At 35.9% G+C, this 16,113-nt stretch overlaps 1 protein-coding gene across 1 annotated transcript in view; it reads left to right on the plus strand.

Moving 5' to 3' along the window:
* Positions 1 to 16,113, plus strand: part of LOC139960199 (uncharacterized) — a 55,813-nt gene that overhangs the window by 31,840 nt on the left and 7,860 nt on the right. The window contains exon 2 of the mRNA XM_071958386.1: positions 12,959 to 13,270. Within this exon, the coding sequence (XP_071814487.1) occupies positions 13,001 to 13,270 (270 nt within the window). The 5' untranslated portion in view covers positions 12,959 to 13,000. The remainder of the gene's footprint in view (positions 1 to 12,958; positions 13,271 to 16,113) is intronic.

Consider the following 16,113-nt stretch of genomic DNA (forward strand, 5'->3'; position numbering starts at 1 on the left):
TTGTTTAGAAATGAAACTTTTATTCTCGAAATGCTGCAGATTTAATATCCGTCGTTGAATTAGTAACGTAGGACAAGAAATGGCCTTTTTGACAGTTAATGTCGATTTAAAATAGTATCTTTTCCAGTAATGTGGGATCCACTTATCTGGGGGAAAGTTGCCATGATCAAAACCAGATCATTTTCGTATAGGGTATAAAATGACATTCTTCATCTTTCTTACATCGCAGGAGTTGTTGGATAAGGTAATATCTAGACTACACGGTCGCTGGTCTAAACTATATATACATACGAAGATGTGGTTCATTGGGTGACCTAACCTGAACAGTCATGAATATTCATAGATCTTTTGATGACTCATGTCCAATTCGAATGTTACATCTTTATCTCGAAAGAGATACTTTGAACAGACTTTGACAGTCTGTTCAAAGTATCTCTTTCGAGATCCGGCTTTAGGAATCACAAATGATTTTCGAGTTGGATAGCATCATGTTTGATCTCTAGAGTAGGGCAAAATATGTCACCAAAAACAGAACTAGTATTGTTCGATATAGGTGACAAACGCCTACAGTGGAATTACAATCTTCCTTACCGGTTTCGAACCTCTGGACATACAATCAGCGTCCATAGCCTAGTGGTTAGGGTGTCCGCGTACAGAGCGGGAGGCCCGTGGTTCGAATCCCGGTGGAGGCTGAAAGTTTTTTCACTGTTCTTGATTTTCCAACTCATTACGATTTTCATTTATATATATATATATATATATATATATAATCTTCCAGCCTCCACCGGGATTCGAACCCGGGCCTCCCGCTTTATATGCGGACACCATAAACTTCACTAGGCTATGGACGCTGATTGTATGTCCAGAGGTTCGAAACCGGTGAGGAAGGTCGTAATTCCACTGTAGGCGTTTGTCACTTGTATCGAACAATACTAGTTCTGTTTTGGTGATGTATTTGCCTTACTCAAACATCAAACATGATGCTAACCAACTCGAAATCCTTTGTAAATAAATATATTGCAAATAGAAGCTTGAAAACTTTATCGATAGATACAGAATTGAGAGGCCTACGTCAAACATTGACTGACGTAAATCGACGCTGAGAAATTACTGCAGCGCAACAGATGAAGTCGTGAATTTATTATTTTGCTTAGCAAAGGTTTTTGAATAAAACGGCTTTCCATAAAGATTGACCGTCTGTAAAATTGCCCGGTGCATTGGCTAAGTTAGTCAAAATATCTAATTAGTCAGCCAAATGGAATTAGTCTGATGAACAATGACACTCTACGTCACGCAATTGGATAATATTTCAACAGGTTCTCTATTTATCAAAGCAGGCAGGAATTAGATTTTCTCTCTCTCTATCTCTCTCCGTCAGAATTATCTAAATGTTATTGTTATATTGTTGTGCTATAGTAAGGGATATGTGTCAAAAGCCAACTATATATTTGCTATAGCTGGATACTTCTCACATCATAAATTGTACGCTTTCAGATTAGGTAGAGATATCTTCATTTTGTCATGTGTGAGTGCATGTTCTTTTTTTTCTTCTTTTTTTTTCTTATAGAAAATACTTCCTCTTCTTCGCGTAGGTGCTTTGGTTACCATGTCGAAATGTTTCTTCGTCATTACTTTTGCACCATAAGCATCGTAAATCTAAAGTTTAAGAACTTCTAACACAGCATAATGTTTCTTAGGCTAGTCATAATCTCAACGCTCTTTTCGAGGGCGCTTTTCATGTGTTTCCCTTTAGAGGGCGTATTTCAAAAATCATTTAATCATAACAAAACTGATGTTGGAGAGGTGTGGGTCTCATAGCACAAAAAATTGGGCTACTCTTCACTCTCCGTTAAACTTGTTAAACAATTCTTCTCCTATAGTAAATATGGAGAATGGGTGTCCGCGACGGGGTGGTGGTGGGGGGGGGGGGGTCTTGCCCCATCTCACTGGAATAGTAGAAAAAAACTACAAAATTTGCTCTCGCGTTGAAATAGTGTTATCTGGTATAATTTTGACAACTTACTGGTTAATTCTTTTTTTTTTAATTTAAACCAGTTACACAAATACTACTTTAGACGGTTAACCGGTTTTGGAAGGGGAAAAAAACCGAAGTTTGCTTGTCCCCCCCCCCCCCCTTGAAGTTTATTCTGCGGATGTCTATGGTATAAAGTTTGCCTTTGCGGTCACAATACTAAACTAAAGAAAATACGTCAATTCACTGCATACTGTTACTGTCCGAAGAAAGACCAGCTAAGAAGACGGGACAATTTTTATCGAACTATAGCGAAAATGACCTTGGAAGTGATGTGGTTGTCGACTATTTCATCGGATTTTATCGTATTTTGTTAATGTAAAATGAAAAGATCTGTCATTATTTGGTAGATTTGAAGTTCAACAGTGCAGTAATGACCAATAATGTATGCTAGCTGTCCAGCTGATAGAATTAAGGAATGATAAAGGCCCGGCTTTGGCGAAACCTAAAGTTTATCCATCGTTCATTTTTGTCAGTAAATCGTACAGTGAATAAGTTATTATATTTAAGCTAAAATCCTGAACGGGAACGAAGGAACGACGTCTCCCTCTGAGAGAATAATGTGTCACGGACAGCTAAAGATTTACCATGTTCAAACTGAAGGTGAAAATAGAGACCTTTGCTTTGTCGCACTAGAATATATATACTAGGTTACAACTGGGCTTTTACTAGGTTACAACTAGGTTTATAGTAGGTTGCAACTAGGTTTATACTAGGTTACAACTAGATTTATACTAGGTTGGTTTTTACCAGGTTACAACTAGGTTTATATTAGGTTACAACTAGGTTTGTATTAGGTTACAACTAGGTTTGTATTAGGTTGCAATTACTAGGTTTTTACTAGGTTACAGCTATATTTTTACTACGCTACAACTAGATTTCTACTAGGTTACAACTAGGATTTTACTAGGTTACAGCTATAAGTTTTATTAGGTTACAACTAGGTTTTTACCAGGTTACAACTAGGTTTATACTAGGTTATCACAGTTTATTAATTTTAGTCTCTTTCCATCTATTTGTTTCTTTGTCTCTCCCTCGCTCTATATCTCGCTTTGTCTCTTTCTTCATAATATACAGATATAAATATCAATCAATAAATATCAAAGCTTTTGGGAATCATTCTCTTTTATTCGCAAGCTCCTCTAAAAACTTTAATAAATTTATCGAAAGGAGAGAGCACTTTTTTAAAAATAAATTTCTGTCGAAAAGATTAACCCTTAAAAATCCATATCATGGAAGTAAAGTGCAGTCGCATTATTATGCATGACGTTTTAAATGTCACAGGTCACGGCAATGCTTAGTAACGCTTCCTGTTCTGTCTCGTTTACATCAGCACGCTCCGATTAGCAACAGACCAAGTAGAAAATGAAGTATTAAACTTAATGTTTAAAGTATTTATATCACATATTTTGACCCGTGATACAGCATTCTTACGATAAATCCAATCGCAAAAAGTACGTACTAAAAAGTATGTATAAGAAAAGGTCCTTCCAACTGAACGGACATGAAATCTTTATGGAGAGGATTGAGACAGATCCAAGATTTCTTAAAGGGGCGGTGTAGCCCTAGAGTCACTGAAACCGATTCCCATGAAGGGAGGAAGGTCAAGCTTACACGTTAAATGGTGCATTCTGTCCATGAGGAGTGGACTCATTCTTCCCCGACTCAACCCCATACTGAACGTTTTTTCCCGACTGTGGCCCCCACCACTACACTATGTCACGTCACGTCACACGTTTCCATCCTAACAGGATCTTCTTCAGAGGCTGAATGAACGTGTTTTGCTATGTAGAATGTGTATAACTTCATATACACAGTAAAACACCTTCGGATGGCATTCAACACAATTTATCAAACTAGACAGACTTAGCAAATTTGTATATGCTTTCCCAATCTAAGGTTATCCCGGGTCAAGGGTCTCTTTAGCATCTACTTACAAAATGTCAAACCACAGACCCCCAAAATATATATATATATATATATATATATATATATATATATATATATATATATATATATATATATATATATATATATATATATATATATATATATATATATATATACATATATATATATATATATTTATATTTATTTTTCATTGCTACATTTCAGATCCGGAATGCGATTTTCTGTAACTTGTTAAAGCTCGTTAATAATGTGTCAACGATCCCTATGATATAATATATACAGGCGCGTATCCAGGATTTTCAAACCCGGGGGGCGCGAATTACTATCTAAGCGGAGCGCCACCATCGGTTGGCGCGCAGCGTACAAGAAAATTTCTTGTTTTGAAACCCCCCAGATCACCGGAAACGGCACTTCTCGGGCTTGAAATGACCAACCAGATGTACACTTTTTGCCTGAGAACCAAGTATTTCCTAATAGTTTTTTTTCCATCCATAACCTTTTTGAAGATTGTCAACCCGGCACACATCATGTTCGACCTGATCGCATCTCCTGTGGGTCTTTGCTTTTGTAGGTGATTCTACGTCGCGGCCCACAATACCCGTCAGCCCCACTTTTCAAGGTTTTAAGCCCCATATATGTTCAGAATTTGAAAATTCACATTTCTCGTGAAAAAACTCACTTCAAAACATACCCATAATCTTGTACAAAATTTCATCTATAGACAACCAATATAGAAAAAACTTCCTTCAACCCCTAACAGACCGGTCAAAATTGCACGAGTAGAGGGAAGTGTGATGTAGAATGTTGGTCAGAAATTTTCGAAAATTCAGACAGTTAATTCATTGGTGTGGAAATATTAAAACCTGTTATAACGGCTATTATAAAACTTGGTTGAAGGAAATGAAAAAATAGCAAGATATTTCCGAAACCGAACACTACACACATAGGCGCAGGAGGCGCGGCGGCAGTGGCGGAGCTAGGGGTATTGGTCAGGAGTGGCGAGAATGGTCTGAAGGGGCGCTTTCGACACTATCTAAGCGGAGCGCCACCACTGGTTGGCGCGTAGCGTACAGAAAATTTTTGAGTAAAGATACTCCCTAGATCGCAGGAAATGACCCTTTCCGGGCCTGGGTAATTTGCAGATAAACGAAGAATAAGGTGTCATCGCCAAATTACAGCAACAAAATGTGAGAAATGTCAATAAGTAGATGAGAGCGCAATAAAAAAGTCAATAATCTAGAATAATTAAAAAGTGGTAAAGAGCTGAAAAAGGCGCCAGCAGTACATTTGAGTCCGTCAGGGGGGGGGGGGCATCCGCGCCTCTGACCATATGGACGCTCCGCCACTGCGCGGCGGGGGTGCAGGCCCTAATTCGCCATTACTAATGTAAAAGAGAGTTTTGACATAATTGGACCTCCATGCTTTTTATACATCTACATGAGACATGTCGTTGTTTACATTAGCATCCCGCGGTATACTGCGCAATTTGAACGGACCGTACGGTACATGATGGCATGCGATGTAATAACCGATGGTTGCTTATATGATATTGACATGAACACGTTGAACGCGCGCTTCGCGCGCGAAAATTTTTGGTTATTTTTTCAGGCAAGTCGGACAGTTTTGAGGCTTTTCATCCTGGAACGCCATTTTCATGCTCACTGATATGATGTGATATCTGCTGTTTGCGTTACAAATTCGAACAGGCACGTAGCGAGGAATTTGCCAAGGGAGGGGCGAAGCCTGTAGGCAAATTATCTAAGCGTAGCGCCACCATAGGTTGGCGCGAAGCGTACAAGAAAATTTTGCCTTCCAGATCGCTGGAAATGGCACTACCCAGGACCATTTGTTAGCGCGAAGCGTACAAGCAAATTTTGGCCGAAAATGTCTCCCAGATCGCTGGAAATGACACTTCCCAGGCCTTGTAAGTTGCCTCTAAGCACTTTCTATTTTGAAATTACTTAGCGTTATCATTTAAAAAATGCTGAATGGGGGGGGGGCGGGCGGTCGCCCCCATCCCAAAATGCGTCATGTTCCCCGACGACACGGTCGAGTTCGAGACCAGCCACAGTTGGTTTCATAGCACAATTCTACACACGCGTTATGATAGACCATATATAGTATATATATAGATCATTAGTGAGAGAGGAAAATGGAAACGTCAAAAAATGGAGTTGTCGGTGTAGGGGTAAGGTGAGTCACACTTTTACGAAATCATTGATCAGTCACTGGCTACCCTTCAGCGCTGTAATGATGTCACTGTTCCTCTTTCTCTTCCCGGTGTCTTCGCGTTTTGCTTTTACTCCCTCTTTTTCTCCTTTTTCTCTCTTTCTTCTTTTTCTTTTCCCTTCCTTCCTCTCCTTCTCCTTTTTCCCCCTCTTTTTTCCTTTTTTCTTCTCTTTTTTTCTCTTCTCTTTTTCTTACCCGGGGGGCGCGCGCCCCCAACGCCCCCCCCCTGGATACGCACCTGATATAAACTAACAACAATTATTTTCATGTGTTAAACATATTTATTGTCATATCTCTGAGGCCTATGAATAAAGAATGATATATGGAGCCAAAAATTAATTAACAGTCATTTCGTTGAATCAATATTTTATGTATCATGTTGACTTTTTGGATCCAAACTTATATTTACTTTTACATGAGTAACATTATAGAATGTTTGTAATTGTCTTCCTCGGCAACTGCGAGGGTTCTATACACCATATCGCCTACATAATTATAGCTATGTGGTTATGAACTTATAGCCAAAGGGGAATTCTTGAATATTAAGTTAATTATAGTAGTCTAAGATAGCTAATAATGAATAATTTAAACGATAAACCTGTGAAAGAACAGATTTTAGAGAAAAAACAGAGGAATAAGAAAACAGCGTGCTTCATTTTTTTGGTAAATCTTAATTAACTTCAAATGCGAGAGTTAAGCCTAACTAAATTATAGATAATGTAATTTATAACTCAGACTCCGTGATATCTCGTTAAAAATAATTGATTAACGCCTCTGGAATATTTTTTAAATATTTTTTTAATGTTAATCGTTCCTCGTGAAGTGGATGGAATGTCTTTAGCAGTTATTGGGTGGACATAATTTGTTTCTAGCTGACATATTACCATGGCAGGAAGATTTGCAACATGTATAGGCCTATATTCATACAACAGCACGAGAGACTATCGTTGTAAGTGTATGCAATATGTATAGGCCTATATTCATACAACAGCACGAGAGACTATCGTTGTAAGTGTATGCAACACTTATAGGCCTACATTCCTTCAACAGCACAAGAGATTATCGTTGTAAGTCAATGCAACATTTATATGCCTACATTCATACAACAGCACGAGCTGAGACTATCGTTGTAAGTGTATGCAACGCTTATAGGACTACATTTATTCAACAGCACGAGAGACTATCGTTGTAAGTCAATGCAACGTTATTGAACCTATCCATGTTATCCTTTCATAGGAATTTAACATAAATACAAATGTAGTTCGAATCACAAAAGTCAAAGAATGTTTATTTCTTCTTTAAGTAGAAGGCTTTTTATCACAGTTAGATATATACATTTCTCGGCGGGCACTCAGCAGCTGTTACAAACATTTTACCACTGAATAATTTGACCAAAACTGTCATTTATCTACTTAAGCTTATACATAGGAACATATGGCATATGAAATAAAACAGTTCACTTAAAAGAGCGAGTAGACATCCTTGTAGTTATATAGGTGTTGCATGTTTTATTAACACTTTAAATGGCACGATAAAAGCAACAACAAAAGAAAAAAATCTTTCTGTAAAATGTTGTTCTAATTAAAATTGATCCGTAATATTTGTCCGAAAGATTTTCAATCATTGAAATTTTAATTCAATGTTGTAAACGTACACGCTGATTATTCGAAAGAAATCTGTACTGTTGCACATAACATATGGAAACATTAATACTCATCACCTGTTGAAAAAAAGTGGTCACATTTTAAAGAAAATTAAACTAAATAGAAAATAGACGTCATTTGCCAAACCAGAATTAGAATATTGTCTGCTATGGTTGTCAGGCACATGGATAATGACGTCGATAGTATTCAACTTTATTTTCATGATTTTCCACAATTTCAGATTGGATTATTTCAAAAGTATATATAGTTTTTTTTTGAGATTTTTAGTCCTTTATTTTTCTCAATCATTAAAACTCTCAGCTTACCCTAACTGTCTAATGTGCTTCTTTGACACTCGGATCAATGAACGCCAATCTGTTGGGACCGAATATGGAAAAAAATATGAATAAATAAGGGTAAAAATGGAAGATAAAAAGTAATGTTATCTGGAACGGCTTTTGTACCTTTAGGCCTAAAGTGTAATCAAATATCGGTGTGAAAATTACTGTAGGTTTGGTTAGTGTTTTGAGTTCGTGATGGAATTGGTTATTTTATTTCTCATCATTATTCTTAGCGTGGGTGAGTTGTAAATTAACTAGAGAGAGACCGCGTGCGGAAGATTGGCTTCTTATACAATTAAGCATTAACATATATATATTTTTTTTAATATTGATTAGTCATCTGGAAATATCAGTTTAATTTTTATAACTGGTTAAATTTTGAATTGATTTTTATATCAAATAACCCAAAATCACAGGTGTTAGAATACTTAGACTCAGTATATGACTTTTTTTTCCTTTTTGTTTTTTGCAACGATATTAAAAGTTTAGAAAAGTGTGGTAAAGTTTGCTCTGAGGATTTACGTTTTTCGCAACTTTCAAATTATATTCGTAAGAAAAACCATTCTGTCAAGATTTGAAGGTTAGTTATTATTATACCGCCCTCTAGTATGTATAAATTTTCGTATAGTTGACGACCCTGATTTATTAAAGACATCAGTTGTTCCATTCGTTGATGTAGATTTATAGCAGTAGCGTTACCAATTGTCCCTAACGTGATGTCGTGACTTAGCCTAGTGTTATCAATTGTCCAATAAGAGATGTAGTGTCTTAGCCTAACGTTGTCAATTGTTCCCAAAGTTATTCTCGGTGTCTTAGTAGCTTTACCTATTGTCCAATAAGTGATGTAGTTTCTTAATCTAACGTACCAATTGTCACCCGAAGTTCTGTCCAGTGTTTTAGTAGCGTTACCTTTGTCCTTTTAGTGTTGTAGTGACATAACCTAGCGTTATCAATTGTCCCATAAGTGATGCAGTGTCTTAGCCTAACGTTGCTAATGGTCAAAGAAGTGATGTAGGGTCTTAGCCTAGCGTTATCAATTGTCCAATAAGTGATTCAGTGTTTTAGCCTAACGTTGCCAATTATTCCCTATGTGGTGTATAGCCTTAGGCTGTGATACCAAATGTCCTTACTAGTTGCACTATAGTCCTTACCTTCAGTGATCACCAATGCAGCCCGGCTAAAACAGTTCAAACATGGTACCCCTATTAGTAAACATTTGCTTAGGTGGTGGTACGATTGGGTATTTGGCTAAGTGTAAACCGCTGAACCGTCAACAAAAATTCTTGCCCAGACATTGCATTTCTCATGTACCCCATTCAATCATGCATAAAAACATTTGATATTATTACAAGATTCACAGGACTTTCAAATGAAATAGTAAAACCGAAATATACATGTTTAACTCAAATTGTGAGGTTATAAAAAATATCAACTGTCTGATAATTTTATTCTATTTTATCCTTTTTGACAAAAAAAAAAGAATAGTGCGAGCTTTTGAGTTCCATTAATAATATCACACTTGTAAGCTTGTATTTACATATCTATATAAGTGTGAAGTATATGAATTAGTCATTCACACTAACAGAATACTCATCACCATATTTACCCATCGGGAAAGTGTCACCATGGTATACTAGAATGGATATTAGTATATGAATAGTGAAATACAATGGAAGACTTTGGGGTATTTAATAGGCAACAAAGAATGGTGATAATTCATTCTTCCCAAAGGCAAAAAAAACCTAATTATATTCACCAGCAAATCTTTTGGGAATTTTCTTCCCCCTTTTTTTTTGTCTTTTCTTTTGTAGTTGATAGTAAACTTAAAAACTTCAATGATGAAGCAATGTAAATCAAAACATGAACAATATATGATTTCTATTTCGTGGAATTCTAAATAAAAAGTTCAAATTGACGGTGATTTAATTAATAAATTTCAACTTTAGGGCAAGTATACGCCTTCGAAATTTCGAGTATATATAATTCGAATATGTGATGCCATAAGCCCCTTAATAAATCAGTATTACTTAGAAAATGCGCTAGAAATTTTTTCCTATTTTCCTTTTATGATCAAAGAAAATATCCCTTTACATATTTTTACTGCCGCCCATCATTGCTCGTCTGATGTTTACCTTTTCAGATAATTGAATTTCTAATTAGGCCGTTATCTTTGACAATTTTAGCACACTTATATCGATCAGGGAAAACCCTTATGAAACATTGAAGTTAATGTTAGAACGTAAAAATTTGGGTCAAAAAGAGATGAATATGTATACTCTTAGATATTTCTTAATTATATTATCATCTCATGAAGGAGATTTTATAGGAAAACTAAAAGACTATAAATCCATGTATGGTGTGCAAAAGATGAGTTTAAAAATGACATCACAGGTAAACTATAGTGGTTTGCCTTTCAATTTCCTTTGCAGGGGTGTTAGCGGTTGGGACATGTGAGAGGTCCCCAAACTACTGCAGCTCTTACCCCTTCTCTCCCCCACCCCCCCCCCCCCAACCCAATACTCACAAACTCACACTTGGAATTCAAAGGGTCTAAATTTAAAAAAAATGAAATTAAAAAGGTTATTACCGCATTTAAATTTCGAAGATTCGACGAAAGATGTGAATCGGACAAGATAAGTAGATAGATATATGCTAGTTTCATAAATTAAATAGTAATACCATTGAAGCTTAATTTGTCAGTTACTGTTATAGATCTGTGAGTCGAGTCCCTATACCTACTTGAGTTTATTTATATTATAAGGAAAACACATCATGAATCATAAGCCCTTCCATTAGTTCCACAAGCAGCGTTCGTTTCGCTTCAATTATCTCTTGTTATATCAGAACTTTGAATACAAAACGTTGTTTAGTTATTTAAAAGGTTTTCATAAGTTCGTGATGGATGGTACGTGTTCCCTTAACAAAACAGAAATATATATTTTCGGAGTTTATAGTCCAATGTTTGGAACTAAACAGAAAAGTCTATTGAAGTGAGATATACAGTCAATCAATCCGTTGTACAAACAAGAAAGTCCAACTTTAGTTTTAAGAAAAAGTGACCGTATGTATTATAAATCTCTCTTTTATTTTGGAGAAACAATATTCGTACAATATGACATATCTTAGATGTAGACGGAAAAGGTGAGTATATGTTGGGGTTTTTCGCGTTGATATTATTATATGTTTAAAATTTCCAGAAGAATATCAACTGAACCCCCTCCTCAGAAGTCGTATGAGTGAGATTATTGAGTGAATATTAAATGTTGTGCACTATTTATTTTCTCCCACTTAGAACACACGTTGTTGTTGTCGGTAAAGCACGTCTGGTTAATGGGTCAACGTTAACTGCAAAATAAATATTCTGCGTGTCTTGCAAATTCAATATATTCAACCTTTTTCCTCGGAATTTTTTGCAAATGTTTAATCCTATGGAATAAACAGATCCCTATAGTTGTAGAGCTATAGTTTGGCATCAAGTCACTGTTTGGTATAAGAATGAATCTCACTCCTTTGATAAACGTCAAGATATCTCTCCAAAATTGCACCATCAATCTTTGGTAATAAGAGTACATCTCAAGGATGTAACGCAAAACAATAATTCCATTTGATTATAAAGTTTTACTAAATTTCAATATGAACTTCATAACATTTCTATATGGGATTTTATAATTGACAATTTTTAATACTAAACTCTGCTGTAAGCATGCTTGGGCTTAGTTTGAAACCACCGATTTTAATATTGAAAACAAGTATAAGATTTCTTGTAAATGTGAAATATTTATCAAGTTCTTAATTTGGGCTTACAATTGCGTTATAGTACACCCGGCCTCCTTATCCACTTGCACGTATCAGATTCATACGATGTGTATCTGCTACATCCTCCCATATTAAAGTGAGTCGACTTGCAAGTTGAAGGCTTTAGATGACAATAAAAACATCGCTTCCATTCGAATATGGTAACTATAGGCTAGGTCTATGTCTAACATAACAGTGTGAGTATGCGCCTTATACCTGCTTGGAGTAGCCTACTGATACTTGTAATAACATGCATTTGACTTTCAACACCGTATTAAAACATCTGTCCCTATTTATTTAAATGAAGTAAGCTGTAAAACAAATCCATGTGCTGTTGACCCAAAATGTCACTTTATAACACAAAACCAAATCTTAATAAACCTTAGATTTCGTTAACTTTGTTAGTGCATATAATATACTCACCACTCTGTTTTTCAATGTGCCCACCTTCCAGCCTCGATCCTGTTCAGTATTTAAAAACTACCACAATTTGTCTAAAAATAAAACATAAAAAAATAAAACATAAATATGTACCGTTCTTTAAGAAGTTTTTTTTTTCTCTCGACATTTTGTTCAAGTTCACGAGCAAAGTTTTCTGTAAACACTTCTTTCTATCCTATGGGAATCTGTGATATACAAGATCATTTATTTCATCCACTTCTCGGTGTAATGAATATTAGGGTTTAACTTAAACAACTATCTAGGTAACATTCAAACAACCATACATCGAGTTATTAGAACAGATACACATAACAAGATATTGAGGAAAGGGGTTTTTAACTAACAGTGTAGAATGCTTTCTTCTTCCATATAAGTGTGCCATCACGGGAATATTCATTGACAGTAAACTTTGTTCTGAAATACCAAGTACAACACGAAATTATCAAATATTTCTATCAACAGTTTCTAATTAGAAGAAACGCGAGCTCATATCGCCAATTTGTTTAATTATTACAAAGTATATTTAATATGAACATTTACAGCAATCCTTCGTTCTTCGTCTACAGAGAACCGTAACCGACCGACCGACCGACTAACCAACCATCATCATGAATATTTATGAGTTTTCACTTACCCTCGCTTGTTTGTTCTTGGCTTTGCTAAGCGTGACCACCACACCCATTGATCTAGACGACGAAATGCTAGATCGGGAACTCCGGGGAGACGAACTCTTCGAAGGAGACTTGGATGACAACATGGCCGCCTTTCGACGAGATGATGACTCATTTGTAAGGGACGCCAAAGCAGCACAATGGAGTAAAAATTTCATGGGCATCAGCTCTTTAGACAACTCAGTTAAAGGATTCGCGAGCCAACATGTGAGTCAATTTTACTTCTAATTTCCACCGACCGTAGAACCTTCTTTCTGTCATCATTGGTTTATATTAATTTTATTCATGTGCTATTTTGGGGTCGTTGGGCGTACGCAAGGAGGGGCAGGGGAGGGAGAGGGGGAGGGAGAGGGGGAGGGGGACTTTCCCTCTGAAAAGATAGATATAGCAAAAAAGATTGCGTCCTAGCAGATAAAATTCACTCATATCATGATGTTAACAAAAACAACTTTGAATTAAGGAAGGGGGCAAATCAAAACGTATACCTCTATAGGTTCCAAGAAACAAAGAATGATCCTGTGTAAATTTCCTACTCATGCACAAATTCCCGTAATTGAATGTTCTTCAACAAAAAGGGCAAATTTGAACAACAATTCCTTTAATTTCTTTTCCAAAAAAGGGGATTTTTTCCAAAACTGGAAAAAGGTATACTCGTCAGAAATAAATAGTGACAAATCAAATTTAGCTTAAGTGGGATTGTTTGAGAGGGTTTTTTTTACGAAAATTGGGTAATTCGTGCCCCGCTTTGGGCCGCTTCTTCGTGGTTCTTGTTCCTCAAGAGAGTATCTTACATCATATCCAATCGCCACTACTCCTGCATTTTTGGAAACCGATACCTTTTCTACCAACTCCTGCTAGCCCCAACCAAATCTCCTCCCCTCCTCCCCCCCCCCCTTCCCTTCCCCTCCTCCACCATTCTTTCTTGGTTTACCAATGTAGCCGAAGATAATTTCACTTCTATCAACCACATTATGCCGTCAGTGACGTTGTTCGTCAAATGACTTTAATTTCTATCTTTTATAACAATCGTCAACACCAAAGAACAATTAATAATAAAGAATGATTAAATATGAATGTATTTATGTACAAAACCTAAATTATATTTGACTACTTTTAATCATATCCAACACGTGACTATCCCGACAGTTTTTATTCCAAGAAAAATGGAGAGAGAAAAAAGAACACGTAATGCAAACAAGAGCAAGTTTTCTACGATTCTTTATTAATAAATCTGTGTGCAAATAAATTCATGTGGTATATACGTACGTGACATTACTCATGGAATAATGTACAAACGAAAGATTTTCAAAGAAAGTTTGATAGAACTTTATATTCTCTTACCTAAAAAGAGGGACTAATATTAAATTAATGGATGTTCTTTATGATGTGGAAGACATGATAAAAAGGAAAGGAGAAACAAGGTAATGCAAATGGATTATTATATTTCGTTCGTGTTAAGAAGCGTGAATGTATATAATTGATAATGACAAATTGATGAAACAGAACAGACGAATAGAATATTTTATAAGTGTGAATAACGAGTAATAAATAATATCAAGAGCATTAATTCCTTTCTATTCATCCAATCTATATTTCATCATCATTTCCATTGTCATGTAATATAATGTATTGATATACAGTCTTTTAAGCCTTTACAGACAACAAATGTACAACAGAAATGTAAAATGACATATATGCAAATTAGATTCGGTTTAAGTATAGACTATACGATTGTTGCATAAGCTTTCATTAAATGGCTTTATATATCCGTTTTCCCCTTACTATTCACCTCAATAACGACCCGACTCCTACCGCAGCCCCCCCCCACCTCCCATCCCATCCCATCCCCGCCCACCCCCCCCCCCCCATATCTCTTCCCATCACCAAGTAAGATTGCCGAGTCATTCATGAGATTCTCGGATTGCAGAAATAAGTCATTGTCCGTCTTGTTTTGGGTGACCTTTAGGAAGTTTTCTGATCTAGTATCAACTATTCTCTTTCATTTTTCATTTTTCAGTTCAATCTTTAGAAAATATCTGCATGCCTCTCTCCGTCGGGTTAACATTTATAATAACGCATGATTAAAGTGTTTGCTTAAACACCACGTAGAAGCGCGCTCTTAAAATACCCACCTGACCCCATCAGAAATTACCGCCCATTCATTTTTGTTCAGACTTCATCTCTCTATCCGGGTCATTACGTAAACATTACGTAATGAGATTCTTTGGGTTGCAAAATATATCATTATCGGGTTAGTTACTTGAGTGATCTTGAGAAAGATTTCTGATCTAGTATTACTGTTCTCTATCATATTCAATGTTATATTCCAATGTTTAAAAATAGCTGAAATTGGCTCCATCAAGTTTAACGCGTTAGCTGTAAACCGCAAGATTAAATTGCTTTCGATGATTCAATTCCCAAGAGAAACGCGCTCTAACACCTACTTGACCTCGATGGTAAAGTATTGGGCGTTTATCGGTTCATTAAATCGTTTGATTAGTTTCCCATAGATCTCATATTATGCACTAGACTACATTATGCACTAGACTACATTCATTTTATTTTATGTTTGAAGATTTTCAAGAGGAAATAAAGAAAAAGTCGTTATAAACTGATCAATATTGGTAGCAATTTGTCTCAGTGGTGAGCACGGTATGACTTTCAAGATCAAATTTCTTTTTCATCGGAATATATATATATATATATATATATATATATATATATATATATATATATATATATTATAGTAATATAATAATATAATGATATAAGACAGCCTTCACGTCACTTGGTACAGATAATTACTTCTTCCATTTTATATTTCAAATCTTCATTAAATTTGACATTATTACCGATCGGTGGATTTGATTATATTGAAGAGTCTGATAACGAATTAATTCAATTTTTTTCCAGAATCGCATCAAAATCAATCAACAGAATCCATAGGAGAATTAATAGCTACCCAAGCAAATTTCCGACAATTTGAAAATAATCACGAAAATGTCATAAATTTTAGTTCGTGATAAAGAATCTGTGTCAAATCTGAAGTT

Source organism: Apostichopus japonicus, chromosome 19 (assembly GCF_037975245.1).
Source record: "Apostichopus japonicus isolate 1M-3 chromosome 19, ASM3797524v1, whole genome shotgun sequence".
In the NCBI taxonomy this organism is placed as follows: domain Eukaryota; kingdom Metazoa; phylum Echinodermata; class Holothuroidea; order Aspidochirotida; family Stichopodidae; genus Apostichopus; species Apostichopus japonicus.